This window comes from Lissotriton helveticus, chromosome 3_2, assembly GCF_964261635.1.
Source record: "Lissotriton helveticus chromosome 3_2, aLisHel1.1, whole genome shotgun sequence".
In the NCBI taxonomy this organism is placed as follows: Eukaryota; Metazoa; Chordata; class Amphibia; order Caudata; family Salamandridae; genus Lissotriton; species Lissotriton helveticus.
This window is the reverse complement of record NC_136062.1, coordinates 22045154-22071384: the sequence shown is the minus strand read 5'-3', so window position 1 is coordinate 22071384 and position 26231 is coordinate 22045154. Positions and strand designations below refer to the sequence as shown.

General features: G+C 44.1%; 1 protein-coding gene across 1 annotated transcript in view; it reads right to left on the bottom strand.

Moving 5' to 3' along the window:
- The window catches only part of USP8 (ubiquitin specific peptidase 8), a 627337-nt gene that overhangs the window by 229254 nt on the left and 371852 nt on the right, over positions 1–26231 (bottom strand). Inside the window, exons 12-13 of the mRNA XM_078684757.1 lie at positions 15338–15409; positions 14563–14825 (exon numbers count right to left, since the gene is read on the bottom strand). Coding sequence (XP_078540883.1) covers positions 14563–14825; positions 15338–15409 — 335 coding nt within the window. The remainder of the gene's footprint in view (positions 1–14562; positions 14826–15337; positions 15410–26231) is intronic.

Genomic DNA, 26231 nt, shown 5'->3' with positions numbered 1-26231 from the left:
TTTATTAGCATTTATAATAAACTGCCTGCAGGGATTGCAAATAGGAATTATATCTACCAGGGCAAAGGGAGATGCCCCCTACAAATGATGGCCTAGATGCCTAGGGTTATTTACACTTTTAGTTGATGATCACCCCACAGCACCAGTCAACAAATAATGACAAATCAAAGTGGATGCCCAAACCCCGAGGGTCATCTGGCAGAAAAACAAGTATTTGCAATGCAATAGGTCTCACATTTCGAAAATTTTAGCTATTGCCATTATAAATGAGAAGGTCTTTTATTTATGTGTTTGGAAAACCTGCCAGCGGTGCCTAAACACGCACTTTGTGCTTATAGTCCTTGCTTATGAACAGCAAGCCAGGCAGTAAAAGAGGCACAGTTACTGCCTGTCTTGCTTCTCATAAGCAACGACTATAAGTACAAAGTAAAAATACAATTAGTCGCTTTGAAATGTGACAAAATAATTATTATATTAATTCCAGATTAGGTTGTACTCTATGTGGAGCTGATGAAGGTAAATTTACAGAAGGTATAATTTAAATGAGATGTGGTAGGTGCAGTACAGCAAGCTGCGCCTAGATATCCCTAGTGAGAAAGGCACCAGCACTGCTTGTCTAGGTGCAGTAACACAAGCTGTGCCTAGAGGTCCCTAGTGAGCATCATAAACTTTGAAGATCTGGGAAATCTACCCTACCCATAATGCATTGCATGCAAGACAGTACCACAAGTACATTCAAATAGCTATGTCCATGTATACAATTACTACCTTTGAAATGTGACAAAATAATTATTATAATAAATCCAGATTAGGTTGTACTCTATGTGGAGCTGATGAATGGAAATTTATAGAATGGCTAATATAAATGTGAGATGGGCTAGTGAGTAAAGTAATCACTGCCAATCTAGTGTAGGACTAAGTGAGTGTCCTGTCTCAGAGGCCTTTAAGAAGGTAGTGCCTCGAGGCTGTAAGTAAAACCTAGGGCGTAACAACACATGTAACATGGGGTGTCCTCATGGGAGGTTACAAGAAGGGACAAGGCGGTACTAAGGAGAGACTACAAAGCCTAAAGACTAATGAAAAGCCACCATTTACAAAGAACAGGGACAGGAGCCATTTAAAAAGAAGGGTGGAAAGTAAGTGGAGCTTTATCCACATATCCTGAATACAGCATGTCTCGAAGAGACAGCGCAAGCGCTGCCTAGGAAAGACCTAAAAACCTCAATAGTTCATCATAATAAACACACCAAAGCGAGACACTCCAAAATATAAAGTAGTCCAAAGTTCTTTAATCATTCAGAAGTAATATTGTCGTCCGAGATTCAGAAGAGGTATTATCTTTTCCAATGTCTGTGGTGTTATAATGGCTACACAATTTTAGGTCTGGCCTACGCAGTGCGCATGCACTGCATAGGAGACCTTTAGCCGCCGTTCAGCTCTTTTCCAAAGCACACACTCGAGCTTGTGGCGGAATACAGCTTGCGGGAGTGCGCAGCGGCGCGCCACAAGTGCGAGTGTGTGCTTTTAAAAAGAGCCATCCCAGCGCGGGCGCACCACTCGCGGGTGCACCCCTCCACCTCTCTCACTCCCGCTGCAGCCTGCGCATTTCAAACAGCCCTGCTCTCCGCTCGTTTATTGACTCTGAGAGGGACTGAAGTGTTTTTGCGCAGAGAGACTGGCAGCTCTCTGCCTTTAATTTGCTAACCAAGCTGAATGCCCCCTCTCTCTCTTTAGCACTTGGGAGTCTTGGATCCGTGGAACTGATGTTTTCAGTCAGCACAAACAAATACTTTGGTTTTGCAGAACTCAGGGACCGTATCCCTGATGTTTTAAATCCGAAACCTAACATCAGATACCTAACAGCCCATCAATCAGCCGAGCACATTCTTTCACAGGCTTGTGTATTCGAAAACGTAGTGCAACATTCTGGCGATGTTTCTCCTTATTAGTTTCGCCTTCTCCATCAAGGTTTAAAAAAGTTGCAACATTCCTCAGCAGCAGATTGTTTCACGGCTATTTTCCTCTCTAGCCTGCCTGTACATATTTTTTTAAAAAGTGTGTTCTATTTTCAAATAAGCTATGCCTAATGGCTGCGCCATTGTGGCAACCTCATGTTCTCGTAAGCAGGTTGTGCCAGCCCCTTTCACAAACACCCCCCCACCCACATGGCACCCGAATGAAAGTAAGAGAGGTGGTCAGATGCACTCCAACCAGCATAAGAGTAGGTGCCGACTGCAGAACATGTTTGTCGAAATGTGTAGACTTTTAATAAGGATATTTTCAATTGCTCACTGAAGTACTTCATGCGGAGTCAAAACATATGCCACTTAGGAGCGCTTTGTTCTTCACATACGGACTAAGACTTTTTTTTTAATTGTATTTATTGGCATTTATGCAATGAACCATAGCAAGGTAAGTAATCACAGAAGAGAACACGCGCTGGCATAGCAAATAGGTCTCGTCTTTGGGACCTTATAAGTGTTATGTTGTTGCACCAAGGATATTGTGCTGCATAACTAAACACGTATAAGGTCCCAAAGGTGAGACCTATTGGCTATGCCAATGCTTATCTTTGAATCCATCAAGTAGCCTTCAACACAGTTGGTTAGGAAAGATAAAATCTGTGTTTATTCTCAAATTTCCTCAACAAGAAACACACCATGTCAGCGCAGCCAACCCGTTTCGTCCCCACAGTGGACTTCCTCAGGGAATGTTTCTGGATGAAGAATAATAAAGTTTATCCCCAGCATTAAATCTTCACAGTATTCCATTTCAGGTAACCAGTTATGCAAGAAGCTCGTAAAATCCATCCATTCACTATTCCAAATGGAAGCATTGCCATCCAGAAACTTTCCCTAGCACGACTTCAGAATCTTAGAAGAGAATATTACTTCTTAATGATAACAGAACGTTGGACTACTTAAAATTTTGGAGTGCCTCCTCTTTTTGTGTTTATTTTAGTTGAGGATATCTACACTTATTAACAAAAAACAAACAATACTGGGAAAGTGAGCCTGAATGCATGCATCATAAGAGGTTACTAACCTAATTGTCAAGTTTAAAGAACTAAGTATTTCTGCTGCTTCTGTATATAAAGGTGATGAGGATTTGGTTGTTGGATGATGAGAAATGCTGGAGCTTTAACATATACCAAGCTGGACCGCTCCTGAAGTATATCATAATCTTGGATTGATGATGGGAAGAGGACAACAAAGGAGACACTTGGTATAGTTCTGATATGTCATCAATCAATACATTTATGCACCCGAACTGGTGGAAGGAAAAAGGATAAGAAATTAGTTACTTACCCGTAACTCCAGTTCACATGCCTGAATCAATATACATCATTTGCATAAGAATTCCCAGTACTTCTAAAATCTCAATACCAATAAACAGTGGTCCACAGTGGTCCAACAACAGTGTTTGAATAGTAGCATATCTACATTGTTTGAAACAACCCAAACTTCAGCCAAATGAGGAAGTAGTGCTGAACTCTCTATTCCCATTAGTGGTCACCACAGCTCAAATTTCGTAGCACGCGTGAAATGGATACTCACTATAGTTAATGAGCCTCTAACCACGGAGGAAGGAAGGTCCCATGTGAATTTATGAAAGATAGCATTGGAGAACTGGAGTTCCAGATTAAGTAGCACATTTGTTCTCCAGCATTAAATGTTTCATAGGTTCATTTGCTTGAATCAGAATAGCTAGTCGTATTTAAAGAAAGCAGGAATTAGGATCACCTTAACAAACAGCTTGCGTCAAACTGGTTGGCCAATGAAGAGTTGACGGCTGCATTAACATCCAGGCAACAAGGCTTGGTGAAAGTGTGTCTGCTTTTCCACACAACTGCAGCACAGATATCCAAGTAAGGTACTCCTCCACAAAGCTCAGCTGTCACTGCCATAATATTCAAGAAAATAACTATCCCACTACTCTGAAGCGGATGCTTAGCTTTACTGTGGCAAAAAAGTGATGAAGGTTGTCAGCCTGAAGTAACATCCTGTTTGGATAGGCAATGGCTGGTCTGAAGTGCACATTTTTTTTTAGTTCTGACTGTATAAAACCCGATGCACTCACTTACATCCAACAAATGTAAGGAACTGTCAGACAACATAGTTCTGGAAAAAGGAATGGAGAATCACAATTTTAAATTGTTTAAACGAGTACAATCAAAAAAGGGGGATGGGGGCACTGGTAAGTTTCACCCTCCAATGCAAATGCAGTTCACAAAAAATCTGTAAATGTCAGATTCTAAAAACCTAACCCACGGAATGGGGATTCCACTGTATGCGCGAAAAAACAAGACCCCTGCCTAAAGAAAAGAAAAAAATGTTCTTGAGTCCCTTCACTCACCCAGGTTTGCGCCTAGGTGACATGCTTCATCATTGGGGCCAACCCAAACAGCTGCTGCTTGGAGCGTGCTGCGACTTGCGGAACTACTTAGGAGCACTTTTCTGTGAAGAAATGTGTAGTGCAGTGTTCCTGGAGTGGTGACAGTGATGTTAAAAATACCTAGCTAGTGAGCTAATATTTTATTCTCGCTCCTAGTTGGCAAGGATAAAAAGGGGTTAAATAGTAGGTAAAAGATATAACTTATGTGTATACAGTCCCTAATATTCGGTCGACATGTTACGAGGTATCCCCTAAACCTCTTATTCAGGACCACATGAGCTTTAAACCTTTCTCTCAAAAATTATCCAGAATAGGGATGGATTTCAACATCTTTCTGGCTTGTGCTTTTAAGTTGCACAAAAAACACTAAAACACACCCTCGAGATCCTGGCTCAATAAAGACCTCAACACTAAAAGACGACAGCTTAGTGCAACAGAGACTCTGGTGAACTAATCCATCCACAGCCCACCTAGATCAGCTCAGCTTAGGAAGGAATGTAGAAATTACAAAAAACACATTACGAAAGAAAAAGGCATTTTCTTCCCAAGCGCTCTAGATAAAACCAAAAAAGAATCACCCTAAAGAGCTTTTCAATTTCATCAAACAACAAACATCCAAGACATCCCGAAAAGACCCTCAGATCCCTAAAGAATGACGTGACAACTTTGCCCATTTCTTCCATGAGAAAATCAGAAAAATAGAGCTCTCCCTTGAAGATCCCAATTCCCCCCATCCATCAATCATAAGCTTTATTCAATTTGGCAAACAAATCCTAAAAGTACATAATTGACAATACATTCAATATAAAATGTGTCATGAAGTAAAAAGAATCCAGCTTGAACCCTCCTCCCAAGAAGGTACATATTAACCCACCTTCTCGCTCCACGTCCAACTTATCAATGATCACTACACAGGAAAACAATGGATGCGATCGAATCAGCTGGAAGGTATTCAATCTGTTCTGTGGGCAAAGTTCAAACCCGCCTCCAGCCTTGCAGATCCCCTCCCATTATCCCTGGCAAAAAAATTTAACCAAACCCTAACCCTCCCCCCGGACTAAGATTATAAACAGCTCCCTGATGACTGGAGTGATGACAGTCTGTCTGATACTCTGTCAAGTCACACCACTGCAAAAAAAAAAAAAAGAACGGGAGTAGACCCAAATGACCTCATAAACTTCAGACCTGCCCAAAACCTTAGAAAGAGGTGTTCTCTCACAACTATCTCAAACATATCGACAAATACAATCTCCTGGACCCTCATCAATTAGGCTTTAGAAAAGGCTGCAGTACATAAAAAGGAGTTTCTGTACATAATACATGACCTTCACAAATCCCTGGATACAGACTGATGCTACCAGCTAACACTCTTAGATCTATCGGCGGCCTTCGAAACAGTCGACCACAACCTTCTTTTGGATTCACTCCAAAAGAGGATCAGCGTGGAAGGGGTGGTCCTACGCTGGTTCACATCGTTTCTACAAAAACGTTCTGAACAACAAAAAAAAGTAAGCAATCTGACTTCTGACAAAATGACAATTACTTGGGGTGTCCCCCTAGGCGCTGCCGTCTTGCCTACACTATTTAATATCTACCTGGAGCCCCTCACCTTCATTCTCAACCAAACAAACATCCACTTCCCGCTATACGCAGATGACACCCAGCTCTACTTGGAAATCTCCTCACCAGAGGATGTGCACCAACTAAACAACACCCTCAAAGTGGCTATCTAAAACTACCTACAACTCAACCAAGATAATTCTGCTAATGTCATACACAGAGCAGTCCCCCCCAGATGCAATAATGGCGAAACTCCATAGACGCTCTTATCTCACCCTACCAGACTCCGCTACATCTCTAGGATTCATACTGAACTCTAAATTGAGCATGAAAGACCATATAACGAACAGTGCCTTCTACAACCTGAAACTTCTTAACAAAAACAAACTCTACCTACAGCCGAACAACCCCAACTCTACCACTCAAGCGCTGGTGTTGTCTAGATTAGACTACGGGTCCCACCTTGTACAGACTTTTCTGCCACACTTCGGTGCCTCAATTTCTCACCTCACGTCTTGGTCCCTACCCACACCCACGGTCATATCCTGGACCAAATCTGGTCCTTACGCTGTAACCTTTCGGCCACCTCCATCCTCCCCTGTGTCTGGTCGGATCACTCCATGATCTCCTTCTCTATTCACTTGGGCCAAGCCGAGAAAGCCTCCCTGCCAAAAAACATCTTGGCCCGGAGTTGGAACAAGACTGATCTCAACGATCTTTCTTCCCTATTGTCCTCATCGGCTCCTATCCTGACTGATCTGTCTGTGGAAAGTCAGGCGGATGCCATTAACATCTGGTTCTCTTCCGCTTGTGACCAGGTCGCCCCACTTAAAAAGATCAAGTCAGCTCGCCTACACGACGCCCACAAGTGGTTTTCTAGCGACCTCAAATCCCTGAAATTAGAACTCAGGCGCTCGGAGCGCCGTTGGCGCCGCAACTATTGCCCTACCCTCCGCCTTAAATATAAAGCCCTCCTCAACAACTATAAAAAAGCCATCTTAGCGGCTAAATCTAAATATTTTACTGAGCGAGTGGCCCTTTCGGCCAACAAATCTCGCGAGATCTTCTCACTGGTCCATAGCCTTGCCACCTCTGACCGCGCATGCCTTTCCCCTGCCCCTTCTCAATCTCTCTGTCACTATTTGAAAGATTATTTCATCAACAAAATTATTACCATTAAGGCCAATATTCCTATCGTGCCTCAACCTGATCTGCCTGATCACTTTCACCCGTCCCCCTCTGCTTTGGATCATTTCGAACCAATTACACCTGATCTCTTCCTTGACCTGCTTGTCAAGGTCAAGTCTGGTTCCCCTGCGGACTGTGCTCCTGCACGGATCCTCAGAACTCTCTACACCAGTTCTCCCATCCCTCCTCTTACTTTTCTCAACTCTTCCCTGGCTCTGGGCTGTGTCCCCTCCTCCTTTAAATCTGCTATTGTTTTTCCTATCCTGAAGAAAGCTGGTCTGGACCCCTCTCTCCCATCGAACTTCAGGCCGATCTCCCTTCTTCCCTACCTAGGGAAGATTCTCGAAAGCTACGTGACATCCTGCCTTTCCACCTACATTGAGGAGAACAATCTCCTGGCCTCCCATCAGGCGGGTTTTCGTCCCGGCCACTCCACTGAGGGGGTGGTCCTCGCGGTCCTGGATGAACTTAAGGGGAAGGCCGACAGCAACCTCCCCCAGGCCTTGGTCCTTTTGGATCTGTCCGCTGCGTTTGATACGGTCGACCATGCCATCCTTCTCGACCGGGTCAGCGCAGCGGGCATCCAAGACACTGCCTTCTCCTGGATCGCGTCCTTTCTTCAAGGAAGATCACAGGCAGTTCACCTTTCTGATTTTTCTGCCCCTTCCCTTCCTGTCACCTGTGGGGTCCCTCAAGGCTCTTCCCTTTCCCCCCTTCTCTTTAACCTTTATATCCGCCCCCTCATCTCCTCCCTTCTCGAGCTGGGGGTCTCTGTGTATAACTACGCAGATGACCTCCAGCTCGTCTTTGACCTCTCCTCCCCTACTGACTCCCTCCCCAAGTTTTGCACCACTCTTGTTTTCATTTCCCAGTGGATGAGCTTCAATCATTTGAAGCTCAATCCTGACAAGACAGAGCTTGTCCTCACTGGTGGTCCCTCTAATCCTTGGTCCTCAGCTCACTGGCCCCTTTCTTTTGGCCCTCCCCCCTCCCCAGTTTCCTCTGTCCGGACTTTGGGGATCAAGATCAGTAATGATCTATCTATGCATGCCCAAATTAGTTCCGTTGTGTCCTCCTGTTTTCTTTCCCTCCGTCTTATTCGCAAAATCTCCCGGTTCTTTTCTGTTGACGCTCTCAAAATCATTATCACGGCCCTCATTACATCCCGCCTGGATTATGGAAACGGCTTGTACGAAGGCATTCCTGCCTACGAAACTCGCCGTCTCCTGGCCAACCAGAACCAGGCGGCCCGTCTTATCCTCCGTCTTCCCAAATCCTCCCACATCACCCCGGCCCTCAAAACCCTTCACTGGCTTCCTGTTCACTTTAGGTCCCAGTTCAAACTAGCCTTTTTGGCTTTCCGGGCGCACGCTCGCTCTGCCCCGCTTTTCATTAACTCTTTAATCTCTTCTCATGCCCCCACTCGTTCTCTCCGTTCTTCCTCTCTTTCTCTCCTTCACGTCCCCCGCTTCGCACCGGGGGCACCCGTTTCTCTGTACGGGCCCCCCAGATTTGGAATAATCTCCCTCTTTCCATTCGCTCTATCCCCATCTTCTCCCACTTTCGTAAAGCCCTCAAAATTTTTCTTTTTCTTCAGGCTTTCCCCGGTTAATCTCCTAGGGACCCTTTGCAGATACTGATGTGCTCCTCAGCGCCAGGAAGCCGCTTGGCCACAGTGCGCTTTAGAAATTTCTTTTTCATTTCATTCATTTCATTTCATTTCATTTCATTTCATTGTACCCCTTACAATCTCTTATAACTCATCTCAACGCAGCAGCCAGGATGGTCACTGTAATTAAAAACTATGACCACATCGCCCTTGCCATGAAAGAACTGAAATGGCTCCCAATTGAAGCTTGCTGCAGCTTCAGAATTGTGCATCCCACTCATAAAGCCCTTCATACTGAGAAACCAGTTTACCTTGCCTCAAAGTTCAAAAATACAGGACAGTCAATAAACCCAAGAAGCTCAAATACCCTACTCCTCATTCTACCTACAGCCCACAAACAAAAAACCCTGGCACACTCCTTTTCGGGCAGTGACCCTAAAATCTGGAACTCCATCCCAACATATATCAGGACAAACCCTCCTTCTTGACTTGCAAGAGACAGCTAAGGATTTCCTCCTCAACCACCATCTCAGCTAAACAGAAGATCAAGTGTCCGTCAAGACATACATGTAACCTTTAGTTCTCCCTGTATCCCCCCTCCATTTCCTCCCTCATGCACAACCATAGACTTATTTTGATCTTATCTCAGGTGTGTGATTATACTCACAATTTGAAAAATGCAATGCTGTAAAGCACTCTGAAACCCTCGGGTCCTGCCAGTTGTATATAAAACTCCTCAATAAATAAGTAATAATACATACTTATGCTCCACAGAAGACATTGGAAGATTGAACCTCTCGGCCGTTCGTTATAACACAGCAAGAAACATGGCTGCGTTGTGCGATGGAGAGTCTAGATGAGGGGGATTTTTGTCTCTTTTAGGTAGAATGAAACCCTCCACGCTTCCTTGTCCTTGCAGTCACCAAAATCCTTCTGCTCCATTGCCACAATATCCTCTTTCTCCTGATCATGGTCTGTGTCTAATATCAGGAGTGTCTTCATCTCCCAGGCACTGTGAGAACTGGCCAAGAGGGCATCGGTGGACTTGACGGAGTTAGAAGCTGTGGTAATGGTGGATTATGTTGCAGCAGTGGTTCTGTTGGAGGATTCTATGGGGGCATAATGATGTTGTGGTTGAGGAACCATTCTTTCCTCATGCTGTAGAGTGGTCATGAAAGACATTGGCACCAGCTTCACAGAGTGGTCAACTATAAGGATATCTGGCCACAAACAAATCGAAAATACCCACAGACAAATGTACTTCCGCTAATGAGGTAGCCAGTGGTATTATCAATGGCACCATTCTAAATGCTGTATAAGCAGGCATAGTTCCAGGGAATGTGGTTGTCATCAAAGTGGTTAGTAAGAGTAATGCTGCAGGACTAATCGTTGACATAGATGCTGTTAATGAAGTTCATGGGGTCATAGTCAATAGGATTTTCTTCGGTACCAAAGCGATGTACTACACCAACCAGGTAGTCGTCAACAGAAAGGTCATCAACTATGGCTGCTTCTTGGGCTTTGGTTGCAATAGAGCCTTCGTCATTGGTTTATAAAGGAATGCTAACAGGGCCACTACAGACCTGGATTTTCAGGCTATTTTCTGCGCAGGCTGGTCCTCTGGCTTATCTGATTAAGGTTTGGGTTTGCCTTTTATGGAGGTAAATTCCAGGATGAGGAAGAACAACATGCTTCCTTTTTTGTGCTGCCTTCAAGGAAGTGGAAGTCACTGGAGGAACACTTTTGTTAGAATCAACCCCAGACAAGGGAACATCCCCACTAAAGGGGTATATCACCTCTCAAGAAGATAAAAACACCAGTCTCCTTTCCCTGTCCTTAATTGTTTTTGAGGATGAGGTTTTGCAAATGTCACAGCAAGGTCTGAGAAATACGATAAATGCACTGGATGCGTGCATCAACTGCACAAATCTTTCCCTGTCTGCAATCTGAGTAGGAGTGATAGGGAGTATGGAGGGGCCCTTGGGCCAGAAGGTCTAAGATAAAAAAAAAACTAGAAAAAAGGAGGGAGGAGCTACGCCAGCTGCCAAGATGGCCGCATAAGCTCCCGGCTCCGCCGACCTCCGCCTGCAGCTCGTGTATCCTGTTCTTAATCCTGCATTCGCACCAGACTCCCGGGTTCATGAAGTATTGCTGCTTCTAAAGGTGTAATCCCGAGGTTTTTATCTCATCGGACTCCGAAGATACGCCGTGTTTCCATTCTCGGCCTAACATCGTGTGGAAGCCGGGGCCTCGATTTCTAGACTATCCGGGTTGGAGTTGATCAACAATGGCCGCTGGACCTGGACGGAGCCCGGTCCCCCCAAGTGTCTCGTAACCTGTTGGTTTTCAGATGGTGGCATTGTGACCGGTCTACACCGTGAACACAAAAGCGGATCGCGCCGGCTGCCGTGTCTGGGGGTCCGACGCCCGGAGACCCTGCTGACCTCCCGGGGTTGATGGGCTGGGCCCTCGCTATCGGCGACGGTGTCGATTTTACAAGACGGGGAGCGCCCACTGTGATCACTGGATTTGCGTGGCCTGTTGCCCCGGAGAAGCCGGCCTCCGGGGTACGAATCCAGCTCTGCCTCTTCGCGAGAGGAGATGGGGCGGACGGAAGGTACGCCATCGCTACAGGCCGTCATGGCCGCCATTGAGGCGCTCCATTCACAGTTCACGGTCGTATTCCGGACACTGAGCGTGCAAGTTGACGGTATCCTGGGACCGGTCTCTGACTCTCCATTAAGCTCTCACCCACCTGCGATACCAGCGATGCAATGTACATCTGAGTTCGAGGTCCCCGGACATAACCTGGATTTACTGTGCTTTTCCGATTCTCAATTCACAGTCGGCGAACCCGTGTTTGTCGCTAGCGTTCCCTGCTCGATCCTGCTGCCGCTTCATTCAGCTATGGACGATCTTCTGTGCTGTTACAAATCCCTCAGTGACTGTTGGACAGATGTGACATCTCTGGACACTTTCCTTCGCTCGTTTTGTGGAACTCGTGACTTTCTCTCCATTTGCCGATCCTGCAACACCGCAGTGAACTTTGACGATCGTCCTGCATTTTCGATTGAGATGGTGGTTCCACTGGAAAAGACTTTTATGAAGTACCGTACTGGCCAGGGATGATCTTGAGGGCTTGGGTTCGGTGAAATAGCTTGACTTAATGTCGGGATTGTACCTATAACGTGAATGGAGTTGGGTGGTGCCTTGCTATACCCCCCTGATTGGTTTGTAAATTTGCTTTATGTCGGTTTGATTCTATCTCGGGGTGATGGCTTCTGGCGGGGGGGGGGGGTACGGGAGACCGGGGGTGTATTTGCTTTTTACGATTCTTCTCCTCCTCCATCTTTTCCCTTCCCTGGGGTTAGTTTAGAGGGCGACAGGCACGCTGCTAGTGGGGTTAGGTCGTAGCCATCCGCAGGGGTGCAGGGTGGGGGGTTGAGGGGGGGGGGTTATTTTTCCTTTATTTTGTTCTATGACCTTTCTGTTTCCCTTTTCCCTTCTTCACAAGAAATGTGGCACGTTCTCCTGATCATTTCATCCTCATATCTGGGTGTCTAGGGTTGAAGTCTCATATTCAGTATTCTGGACGGACAGGATCCGATTATGTTTGCCCAAGGCTATCTGTACCGTGTTGCTTTATCTCAGCTCCAATTTGTATCGATGTTTTTCAGATGCCTATAACTGTTGTGTATCCTCAGACTGTTCTTCCCGTTCAATGTTATGATATGTTCCGCCAAATGATGCCTGATATCTGTATTTCTATTCTTGTGTTGTAATTAATAAAAATATATATAAAAAAAAAAACTAGAAAAAACTCAGTTTGCCAAAGCTGAATCTGTTGCTGACTAAAGACTAGCTAAGACCAAGTTGAAGGCAACGTCTTGTAATTGTACGTTTTGACGTGATGTGTGGTAGAAATCCGATCTCTATGGCATCTAAGGGAAGTGGGAACTCAGCACTGCCACCTCAGTCGCTGATGTTTTGGTTGTTTCAAATGAGGTGGCAGTGTTGCTATACAAACACTGTTGTTGGGCCCATGACCATTTAACACGATTTAGTACTATTTTAAAAGTACTGGGGATTCCCAGCCTGACAATGGGTAATGATTCAAGTGTGTGAACCTTTGAAAGAACTAATGCTGGAGAATAAAGGATACTTTGATATGGGACTCAATTTCACCAACCAATTTACTTATGTTTAAAGATCTCAAGAACTTGTTGATTTAAAAACTGGCAACATCTGACAACAAGGGATGTTGTTGGTCAAGAACATCTTTCTGAAGTACCCACAGTTGACATATGGATAATGGGCACAAATACAAAAGATCCTCAAAATGTCTTTATCTGAATAAAATGTAAACACTGGTGACTTAACATCTAGCAACTTCCTCATTCGGTATTAAATCCTCCATCATGCCCTTTGTTTTTTAAGTGCCATGACTTTTATTTTGTAAGTACCATTTAAGGTTATCTAGTTTTGCTTTATTTACACTGTATGTTCAAAAGGAGTTAGTTCTTACAGAAGTCAGATTAACAAATATTTAAAACCATTCTCACATTATTATTAAACTAGTATCTGCAAATTACTGTGAACACAATCTATGTACACTTGTCACTACTTACAATCATACTGTGCTGTAGTGTTATGTAACATATATAATTTTTCTACACTTAATAAAATGTTTAATCGTCAAAAAATTTGTTTTAACATGAAGAGGATTTTAAATAAGGCAATCTTGTTTGGGTAAACACTGCAGATTGAGAACATTTTCATGCGGTAATGACGTCAGAGAGCTCAATCAAATATTCACTGACCAGGTAGCTGTGCTGTGATTGTAGAGAACAAATTTAATGTCATCAAATGTCTATGGTCCCTTATTGAAACCTAGATACACATCCCTAGCTCATGTGTACACATCTGAAAATCCCACAGGCTTTGGTCCATTAATAACATAACATGTGTATTTGTAAAGCGCACGTTCATCCGGAGGTATCTTGGCGCTGAATAACAGATGTTACCCAACTCAATGGTACTCATTTTATCGACCTCAGATGGATGAGAGGCTGACTGGACCCACCGGGATTTGAACCTGTGACCATGAGGTCTAACACAGGCCCCTGCAGTGGAAGCATTAGTCCACTGAGCCACCAGACCCGGCAGTAGAAATTGGGGAAATCATTAATTTAATTTTTTTCCTTGTATTTGATGATCAGCACACTCGAGCTCATATCTTCACTTGCATTTCCAGATCTATCTGTAATAAAGAACTCGGAAGGAGATCCTGCCCTTGCATTAAGTCAATTTGCTCACATTGAAAAAGTCTCATACTGCTCTAAAGACAGGATATATCTGTTAAACGAGGTGAACTATACTCAAAGGCTTATGGTCTTGGATGTCATACTTCACCAAGCATTGCAAATGTAAACAATTGTGTTACGTTCTTATACACCATGTGGTGATTCAAAACCGAATTGAAGCTTGCACTTTGAGTGTGTTTGCTAAATAACATTTCAAATTAGCTTTAGTATATAACTCACATATCTGGTTCTGGAGACCTGTAGCCACTAACATGTAGAAGCAATTTAAAAAGGGGTAGGTTAGCACCAAATACAGTCTCTTGTGCTGAGACGTCCAATAGCACCATATACTGTGTGCAGGACAGACTGTAAAATGTGTGTTATTACCCAGCACCAAAGAAACATGAAAAATATCTACATAAGAAAATCTGCACAGGAAATGGTACTCATTAGAAAGTTTCACTGTGAAATATTAAAACAATCAAAAAAAATGCATAAGGTACTTACTTATTTTCACGATTAATAGTAGGTGTTGGCAGTATTTTTTTCCTTTCTTCCTCTTTTAAAGCTTGAGTTATATCGGGGGATGAGTAGGAGCGCTTCAATTTGGAAACATCTCTGTCCATATCAGTAGCAGCCGGTGGCTTTACTTTATGAGTCGGGGGTGTAGAGGGAGGTGTGGTTGTAGAGGTCACCTCAGGAATATACATATGGACGGTGTGGGTTGGCGAGTGGTAGTACCGATATGTGCCAGTTACTGGATCAAGGAACTAAATAGAAATAGAAAAACATTTCTTAAAAAACGTAACTATACTGCAGTGCACTATTATACAAAAATACACTTCTATGCAGGACTTGTTATTTTAGTTCGAATGTCATGAGTTCACAAAGGAAAGCACAGGAAAAAGCAGAATACTGTTCTGAACTTAACTAAAATTACTATGAAGGCACATCTGGTTGAAATATCGTTATGCAACAAAGCTTTTGCCACTGTTTAGAAAATGATTTTTAAACATGGAACCTGGCACTCACTGAAGCTCCTGTTTCATGAATACGCAATAAAGTATTCTAAATGCACAAGACCTCAGTCTTGCAATGTATGATGTTATATATATATTTAATATCACATTGCCTTCCACATCACCAACAATATTGCTTTTTCCCATTTATTTTGACATCTGTCTACAATTAAAAAAGTGAATACTGTTTAACTATATAGTTTCTAGGAAATACCACCAAACCTTCCAACAGTAATTTTAAATTCATAAAGACAGTAGCTTACCTTAACCCAACCAGGCATTCCTGGCACCATCCTTCCAGTTTCCTCACTTCGTGCTCTCATCAAAGTCTCTCTCTGGAGGAGAACAAGCAATCATCAAAAACGTTTTATGTTATTGTTTTAACTCTGAACTTTGTTAGCATGACACTTTTACATACAAAAGGCATTAGAACTGGTGTCATCAACACTTCTCTTTATGCAGCGCACCACATAAGCATGGCCCTTAACCTAGAGTCAATCAAGTATACTTTATTTTGTGTGCTAAGCTAATGATAGCCCAACTGCTGTACTTTGTGATCTCTGTAAGCGATTGTACAGGCAGTTACAATAATTCAGTCTTGAATTGATAATGGTATCGCTTACTAAAAAAAAGAAAAACCAAAGGTGATGATGGACGGAGCGTTGACAATACAAACACTCACCCCCAGTCAACTGATCTGGGTTTAATCCATCACCGTTCTTTCGCTCCCTCCGCCACCCCAGTTCAGACATGGCCATATGCAAATCAGCCTGACCCTGTGCCTCATGGGAACAGTCCAGCCCGAACTGTCAAACCATGTCTTCCCTGAACCGGAATCAAGCTTCCCAGGACCGGTTTCTGGCATTACAGCCGTCTTCAGCCGGGCTTGCTTGACTCCAGTGGCAAAGTGAGCAAGGGACTCACGTCTGAGCATACCCTGCCAACTTAGGGCGAACAAAGAAAAACCAAAGGTGGTGATGGACGGAGCGTTGACAATACAAACACTCCCCCCCAGTCAACTGATCTGGGTTTAATCCATCACCGTTCTTTAGCTCACTCCGCCACCCCAGTTCAGACATGGCCATATGCAAATCAGTCTGACCCTGTGCCTCATGGGAACAGTCCAGCCCGAACTGCCAAGCCATGTCTTCCCTGGACCGGAATCAAGCTTCCCAGGACCGGTTTCTGTCATTACAGCCGTCTTCAGCCGGGCTTGCTTGACTCCAGTGGCAAAGTGAGCAAGGGACTCACGTCTGAGCATACCCTGCCAACTTAGGGCGAACAAAGAAAAACCAAAGGTGATGATGGACGGAGCGTTGACAATACAAACACTCACCCCCAGTCAACTGATCTGGGTTTAATCCATCACCGTTCTTTAGCTCACTTCGTCACCCCAGTTCAGACATGGCCATATGCAAATCATTCTGACCCTGTGCCTCATGGGATCACTCACCCCCAGATCAGTTGACTGGGGGTGAGTGTTTGTATTGTCAACGCTCCGCCCATCATCACCTTTGGTTTTTCTTTGATCGCTTACTATAGACATGTGGGTACTGGAAAAAAGTGGGGCCAGTGGCCTCACATTGACCAATTGAAGAAATAACGGCTTAATACCGATTTCACCTGGTAAGCTAGCATTTATCCAAGTCTTAACATTACCCACGGTTTGTTAAAGAGGTTCAACAAGTGATGAATTCCACAGAATCTTTTAAAAACAAAGGAAACCTCGAAGTAAGATCAGAGGGCTATATAAATGTGAAAACCAGTAGGTGAATGAGAAAGCCCTTCCGGATGCTACAAGATGAGGAGACCTCTTAGGATAGAAGGTTCTCGGGAGAAGGGTACAGGGGGGTGGGGGTTCCTACTTTTGATATAGAATTGTTGTTAGTAGTAAACACACGAGTTTCTTCATTTTTCCCTTATTTCTATCATATTTGATTGTTTGCCTATGTAATTGATACGAATATTTTACAATTTCCCTATTCGCTTTTCTTAATCCATAGACATTATAATATCTGAGACTTATGTATATGTGCACTTATCTGGCCACCAATTATTTGGTGGAAAGTTACTCTAATAGGACTGTTACCTTATTTGTTCATGTCGCATTAATGGCATACGCAGTGTCATATGTATAACTATGTTCAAAAACCTCAATAGAATTGTGTTAAAAAAAAAAAGGAAAAAAGGATAGAGGTGCTCAGAGACCTTTTGGCTGCACTGAGAAAGAAATGAAATGAATAACTGAATGGCATTTTGGTCTGCATTTGTGACCTTTGAAAGTCTGTTTAGCAAGGTAAAATAAGTAACTAACTATGGGACTAACTCTTATGTGCCTTACCGAAAGAAACTGCACAGCGAGGTACGTATTATAAAGGTCTCTAGTATTCATTCCACAGTTCCAGCATTAAAAGAAGACATAGAACCCAGTCATCATTAATCAAATGTCATTGTCCCAAAAACCCAAGAGACGGCTTCTGGTGCCATGTTTCAATCGGAAAGCAGACTACAGGAGATGACAGGAAACCATTATTCTAATAGGAGTGGAGTTGCTTAACCACAATTATCATCAGGTTCTTAGGTAACGAGGGCAGGTTGGAATCCGACCTAAAATTGGAGAGCACGGTGGAGTCAACATTAATTTTATAAAGAAAGGCATGACAAGGGTTTTGTAAGCTATCAGCTGTGGTACTCGTGCTAAGAGAGGTGATAATAAGCAACAAACTAGGGGAGAAAATAGAGGCTTGTTCTTGGAGGAGCCACGCTGGAACTGAATTAAAGGTGTTATTGAGTAGATTACAAAATATCAAAAAGGACAGACTGCATGAGGGGTAACCTATGTAACCACCTGGCCTACATTTATGAAAGAAACACACTGGAATAATCTAAATGGTGACATCCTTGATCATCAGTGCAAAGTGTTGATGTGTAGAGCAAAAGACATTTCACATGCAACTTTTAGCATCAGCCGCAGAATGGATACAAAAGAGTCATCTTTTTGTCATTGCTCAGTTTTGAGGCGCCTTAACTCCATCACTTAGCACTGTCCAGATATAAACGAAGAGAAGACAAGTGTTGTGCAATACTTGCTCAGCCAAGAAAGAGTGCTGGTACTGTAAAGAACAAGTTACTTACGTTCGGTAATGCGCTTTCTGGTAGAGACTCTAGCCACAGATTCCTCACCTTCTGAATATTCCCCAGGCTGCCAACTGAATTTGGAAACTTTTCAGCAGCTCCTCTGTGCGCAGGCAGGTGGCACCTTTCAGCATCGCACTGACGCCGTTCCACTCTGAAAATTATATGTGGAGCCTATATAGGCGCCACCACTGTGCGACGTCGTCAGTAGCTTTTGAGAGCACCGGTGCCTCCGGACACAGAGTCCCAAAAGTAAATTAGTGTGGCCAGTGTGCAGATCCCCAGACGTAGGCCCTTATTAACATGTAGAGTACAATCACACAGCACAGAGGATGATAGGGCCAGTGGGGAATCTGCAACTAGATGGAGTCTCTACAATAAACAGCGTTAGCTAAGCAACTTTTACTTCTAATAGAGACTTTTAGCTGCAGATTCCTCACCTTTTGCCAGAGCAGTACCCATTTGGAGGTGGAAATGTCAATGTACTCGCACCATAAAATCCTGCAGGACCGAGCGGGAAAATGTCCTTCTCAGCAAACCGGTCTAGACAATAGTGCTTCATGTACTTGTGGAGGGACGCCCTTGTAGCTGCCTAGGACAGAGACAAATGAGCACGCAGTCCTTCCGGAAGATTCTTTTTGGCCAGTGCCTAGCAGATCCTAATGCTGAGCACAATCCAGCACTTCTGCAAAGACTTGCCTTTTTCTGCTCCAGCGAATTCTACAAAGAGTTGAACATCCACCCGGTGTTCATTGGTACGATTTATGTATAATCGGGTCCAATTAATACAGCCTCCTTCTTAGAGGGGTGAGGCGGAGCATAAATAGCATGTAGGGTGATGGTTTGACCGGTGTGGACCAGTGTCACAACCTTTGGCAGAAAGACTGCCCAACTCTGCAGAACTCTGCAGAACTAGCTAGTTTGGAAAGGTGGTGGTGTATGATGGGTTGACACAGAGCCTGAAGCTCTCTCACATACTGCGTCAATGTTATGACAATGAGGAAGACCGTCTTAAGTGTGGGAAGCAATAATGGACATCTGTGAGGCAGGTCAAATGAAGAGCACATCAGAAAGGTGAGGATTGAGTTAAGGTCCCACTGTGGCATGATCAAGGGAGTGGGAATGCTGTAGCCATTCTAATATCACATCATAACTGGTGACTTTAACAAGGAGGGCTGATCAGGCAACTGTAAGACGGCTGAAAGGGCTGAAAGATAACCCTTAATCATGTCCAAGGCAAGACATTGCAGGGCAAGAGACAAAACAGACAGTCAGATAATGTGGCTTGGAGGTGGTCATTCTGGGGACTGCCACACCCAGATCTATACAATTTTCGTTGTGGGACACCTGACTGCCAAGATGACTCAACCATCTCCAGGGGAAGACCAAAGGTGTGTAGCTGTCGCTGCTCTATCTTCAAGCATGAAGGTGGAGATTGCGAAGGCCCAGGTGCAAAACACTGCCCTGTTGCTTCGACAGCAGATTCTCCCAGAGAGGCAGGCTTATTGGATGAAAAATGCTCACGCCCAGGAGTTCTGGTGCCCAATGTGGAGTCACCAGGATGACTTGAGCCCTGTCGGTCCTGATATTGTTGAGAATTCGAGGAAAGAGTGGTATTGGCGTTAAGGCATACAAGAGTCCAGAGTTTCACCTGAGGCAGAATGTATCTGTGAGCAAGAGTTACATTGAAAATGCCAACTCACAGAAATGCTGACACAGAGCATTCTCTGCAGTGGCAAATAGATCGAGCCAAGGTTGCCCCCACTCGCAGAAAAAACTTGTGCCACTGCTGAATGTAACTGCCACTTGTGGTCCACTAAACATCGACAAGCCTGTCCACCCTTGTATTCAGTGAGCCTGCCAGGTGTGTCACCACTAGGAAGATTCCTTGGTGGTCCAGGCATTTTCAGAGATAGAGTGCTTCTTGGCAAAAAGTCCATGACCCCATCCGCCTTTTTTGTTGCAGTACCACACAGTGGTGCTGTCCGTGACCACCTGTACCAGCCTCCCCTTGATGGACAGTAGAAAGGCCCTCAGCTCCGGAAGGTTGTTATGGGGCCGGGACTCTGGCAGAGACTAGAAGCCTTTGAACTCCACCTCTACCAGAAGGCCACCCCAACACAGAAGTGATGCAGCAGTCACCACTGTCAGCTTTGAGTGAGGTAGGGAGAGACCCAATAGTGCTTCAGTAGCCAACAGTATAGATCTTTTGTAGATCTTTTGTAGTCTCCTCTGAAATCTGAACATAGTTGGAAAGGTCCATTGATGTCGGCCTCTGAGCCTGCATTGCCACATGGCGAGCTCGACCGGCAGGATGCAGGAGGACATCAGTCCCAGCAGCATCATAGCGGACCTTACTGAAATCCAGGAACAAGGCTGATAGATAAGGATTATAACATGAAGATCCTGGACTCTCTTTTCCGGGAAAAAAGCACAAAACTGATCCGTGTCCAGATGGCTCCGATGAAGTGGAGCATATGAGAAGGAGTCAGGTGTGACTTCAGCACGTTGATAGTGAACCCCAAATGTAACGAGCTTGTCATAGTCTGGAGGGAGTTGACGACTGCCTGGGGTGAACCCTCCTTCAACAAACAGTCAGTCGCCGAGATAGCAGAATTCTGGCACCTCTGAAAGTGTGCTCCCACCACCGCCACCACTTTTGTGAACACCTGAGGGCCACTGGTGAGATTAAAAGGGAGCAGAGTGACCTGAATACGCTCCTGTTCCACCATGGCCTGCAGATAGCGATAAGGTGTCGGTGGGACATGTATATGGAAATAGGTGTCCTGCACATCCAATGCCACCATCCAGTCTCCAGAGTCAAAGGCAGACAAGACCTGGGCTAGGGTGAGCATTTTACATTTCTCATTCCAAAGGAAGGCATTGAGAGGACACAGACCTAAAACTGTAATGGTTACAACTACAACCTACCTCTGGCATAGGTTGGCATGTGAGGATGTACATTTAAGGGTGAACTAAGTGGACCCTATGAACTAGGCAGCAGAGGGATTGGGTGCCATATCCTGAGCCGCAAAACTGCTGGGTTCCCTGTGGGGCTGGATAGGCTGGGGGCACAGTGTGCCTCTGTCAAAAAGGGGAGACGTCAATTGATTCTGTTGGCGAGGCAGGCAGACAAGCCCAGAGAGTGAGCTATTGACCTGCTCTCTCTGAAGAGCTCCAGAACAGGGGTGTCCCGTTGAATGGCATGTTCATTAGTGACGACTGGACATTGCTGGAGAACCCATGCATGGCGGTGAGCGGCAATAGTGGTGCAGATGGCCTGCTAAATTAAATCAGACATGTCCAAGTTACAACGAATTGTGAACTTGGCCCCATCACAGCCATCTTGTATTGCCTAAGCAAGAACAGGGCGAAAATTGCTAGGTACACCAGGTAGAACTTGTACCACAGAGTCCTAAACGGCGTGTGAATAGCCTCCCAACAAGCAGCTGGCATTAACAGATTGGAGTGCCATAATGGTGGAAGAAAAGAGTCACTTCTCAAATGTGTCCATCCGCTTAGATTCTCTATCCAGGGGAGTGGTTAGCCTGATTTGTGAAGGCTTGTACCACTGTACTTTTAGAAGAAGGGTGCTGTGCCAATATGTCACGATTGCCCAGAGAAGAGCGATGGCGCCTAGCAATTTGTCAATTGACCAGGGGCCAGAACAAGGTTTGGCTCATGCCGCCAATAAGGTATCCGTCAGTGCCTCATTAAATGAAGGAGGAGCTCCGAAGATGCCTGCCCCAGCCACAGGACCTCTTTTACCTTCAGGGTGGGAAACCGGAGATCAAGCACTTCGGAAACCCTATGCATGACCATGGGAATGGGATAGAAAGCGGATTCTTCTGTGACTGGTGTATGTGGTGAGAGGAGACCTGTTTATGAGGCCGTATCAAGACCACTAGCATCCTTCATACTAATTATCATCCTGGTAGGGGTGTGCAATGTCATTATCCAAGTCAAAGTAATGATCAGAGTAAGTTCTGAAAAGGTAATGCAAAGTTAACTGCTTTCCCTGAGAAGGTAGCAACGGAGGTGTAGTAAGTGTAGTAAGTGGCACCTCATTGGCATCGGGCATCAAAGTTTAAGTTTTCAAAGTTCAAAGTTTATTTATTTATGTTTTGGCTCTCATAGAGGGCCACATAAAAGATAAAAGAAAGCACTTATAACATAATTAGAAATAAAATATAAAAGAAGCACATGCAACATGTTCAAGGGTAACTACAAATTCAAACAGAATATTCCACAAACATATGATATAGAAGTCCATGATTCATCCATTAGCAAGAGTACCACCAAAAGGCCGATAAGATTTTTATAACATATTAATAAATATCTAAAAATCCTTTAAAAAATTTAAAAATGTAGAAGCAGAACATTTCATTTATAGGTGAGTACAAAAATTGTAGGAAGATATTTACATTGGAAATACCCAAGCGAATGCAAATTGGTTTTAGCCATTTAAGGCGCAAAGTACGAAGTGCCGGGCAAATTAATAGAACATGCATACGATCCTGTATACTTAGGTTACAAAAATTACACATTTTCGATGTTCCATACCATTTGGACAAGAGGATATTCAAAGGCAATAAATCATGACGAATAAGGAACCACAACCTTCTAATGCCATGAGGTATATTCCATAATACGTAGGCTTGGGCTTTCTTGGCAACATATGAGTTAATAAGGAGATCACAACCACCTTTTCTTTGTATCTCGTTCTTGTCTAGTTGAAAGCCTAGTTCCCAAGATGCATGTTTTAGCAAAATTTTTAGTTGTGCTCGAGAGTGGAGGAACAGAGTACTTTCATCCAGTTTCAAGAGAGTCACCGCTTTTCTGAAGTTCTTTATAAGTTGTGAAAACTCTTTAAAGTTGCCTAATAATTCACTTTTAAGTAGAGCTCTCATCGTCCCCGGTTCTGCTCTGGCAAGTGAGGCCACCCAACGTACCAGGGCACATAATCCCTGCACCCAACTGCTCCTTAGGCCGAACTCAAGTCTGCACGCTGCCAAGGAGCAGTTGGTATTTAGTGAAGTCAAGGATCTTAGTAGTTTCCCTTCAGTTTTATGGCAGAAATCCCAGAGTTTTAACTCAACGAGTTCAATACCATAAATAAGGGTAGCGGGGATCTTAGCTCTGTAAACCTCAAGCATACAAGAGAAATGTCTTTTCCCAGTTGCTACGTATAGTGATTTTATGCCTTTACCATGCGCAAGGGCTTTTCGAGAACAGTGATCAATATGAGGCCTCTCGCTCAGGTTGGCAGCAATAATCTTTCCCAAGAAGGTATAAGTTTTAACTACCTCCAACTTCTGACCACCAATCGACCACCCAAAATTTTCTGAGCGGCACAATTTTTTCCCCCTTATGCACATGATTTTGCTTTTAGATATATTAATCCTCATAGAGTGGGCAACTGCAAAGGCATGAAGTGCTTGCAACCTATTTGCTAACCCTTTGGGTGTTAGATCCAAAACGAGAATATCGTCAGCATACATCAAGCAGGAGATGGGGGCCCCCCCTAGCACTGGAGCAATGCCCTCACAAACAGATACGGCTGCAGGTAAATCCTGGGTATATAAAGAAAATAACAGAGGCGCCAAAAGGCAACCCTGTTTCAAGCCGTTTAGAGAGGGTATACGATCAGAGAGACCCCTTTCACCCCCCTGCAACACCCTACACCAAGTTTCCGTATGTAATGTACGAACAAGTTCCAGCAAGTATGGGGGTACTCCAATAGTTGCTAATTTTCTCCACAGCGTTCTGCGATCCACTCTATCGAACGCCGTGGAGAAATCGATAAAAGCTGCGTACACAACTCCCCCTCTCACCTGCGTATACTTGTCCGATATCACATGAAGGGCGGTCAGATTGTCTAGAGTGCCGTGCTCCCTACGAAATCCTGTTTGTTCACGTGGTAAAATATTGTTCGCATCGACCCAGTCCGAAAGTAAATTTAAAAGACACTTCGCAAAGATCTTACCGACTGCGTCGAGGAGAGCAATTAAACGGTAATTGCTGGGGGTATCCCTCGAGCCCTTCTTAAAGATAGGGACCAGGATACTACCCCTCCAAGATGCTGGAACCTTCTTAGAATCAAAACAGGATTTAAATAAGGGATAGAGTGTTTTACTCCAGAGGGAGGGTTCCTGCTTCAGGACCGTCATAGGTAATTCGTCCGGCCCCATTGCACCGGACGAGCGCATGTTCTTTATGGCCATAGCAATTATTTCCTCTGATGGAAACATAATTTCTCCATCAGTGAATACATCGGGGGGGCTAGAATCTGCTAAGGTACCATACCCCCCGTAAAGATCCCTGATATAGGCAGACCAAACCTCTTCGGTAATAGGGATTGGGCAGGGGGTTAATCTATTGCCGCATCCCATCCCGATTATGGACCAAAATTTGCGGATCTTACCATGCGCTACTGCTTCCCTTAGATTTATCCAAACCAGATCTTCCTTTTCCTTTTGTAATTTCACTTTTAGTCTAACTCTCTTTCTTTTTAACCTCAAAAGTTCTTTTCCCCGTTCCCCAGATCTACTTACAAATTGGGCACGGACTAATTTATTTATTTCTTTATTCAGTATGTACAGGGCATTGGGCACATATGCCCGCTTCGGGGGCCGTCTAGCCTTTTTCACATCAGAAGTGATGTTCAACATAAGGTTCTCAAAACTAGCAATTTCCGAACCGTACCAAGCATTCAGATCTGCTATGGTTTTACGTAAAATAACATGCACCCCGGAAATTAAAGATGGATTCCAAAAGCATCTACCGGAGGATGCATGGAAGGCTGTGTCTTTGCTGTTAATCGCCCATGAAGCCGTACTAGGAGGTTTTGAAGAGATAGTCAAGAGTATTACATTATGGTCACTCAATATCGTGGGGACTATCATCAGATCCAAGATACAAGGAAATATATTAAAGTCCGAAATCGCATAATCAATTATAGAAGATTTACTGTGCGATTTATGCGTAAATTTTGCAGGTACGTCCGAGGGGAATCTTCCATTTAGGATAAGACCCTCGACTGCCGAAAGTTCCTCCAACAGTATCTTCCCTCTTTTATTGGTTGTTATTTTATCGGGAAAAAGGGATTGGGGAATGAAATGCGCCTCTTCTTTGGCTTTATTTCTAAAGAGGTTCATACTGGAGTTAGATATTTTACAATTTAAATCACCCACAAGGATCACTTCTGAAAGGGGTGATATTTTTTTAACCTGGTCAATATATTGGAAGATCTGCTTCAACACAACGTTAAAACCCTTTTCCGGAGGGATATAAGCGTTAATAATTATAAGAGACGCCGTCTTAGAGAGGGTGGGGAGATTGGCTAAAGTTATGGCTTGGAAGAGGTTACTTGGGTCAATATACTGAGAGAATTTCCAATTCCATTCATTTGATAGCAAGCACGCAATACCCCCCTTAGCATGCCCTTTCCTAGAAGCAACCGCCGGGACCTCCAACACAAAATAATCCTTTATAACATCCATTCTATTAATACACCATGTTTCTTGAATGCAAATCACATTTGCACCCAAGGAAAAAAGAAACTCAAATTTCTCCGGACTACTGTGTATCCCGGCAGCGTTCCATGAAATAATTTTCAATTGATTGTTAAAGGTGCTGAAACAGTTTAGGGTTGTCGGTGGGTTTAGAAGACAAAGCGTTGTGCAACCAATTCCACTGATTAGAATCCTCTAATTGCGAGGGTTTTTGAATCAGTGGTGGAGGTTTCACCTGGGAAACCACACGTTTTCCTTTTGAAACCCAGATCTTTATATCTTTAGGTAATAAGGTAGCCCCACTTTGACTATCATCCTTTTGGGACAACCCATGGGAAACGTCTTTGTAATCAAAATTCACAATAGGTAAAACATCGATGCCTGTGCGTTGGAAACTCTCTGCTTGTTGCAAAACCAAATTTACAATTATTTTAGAGTAGAATTTGACCCTTATACTAGTAACATTATTTCCCCCTAGCAAAGAGACTAACTCAATATCGCTTGTTTG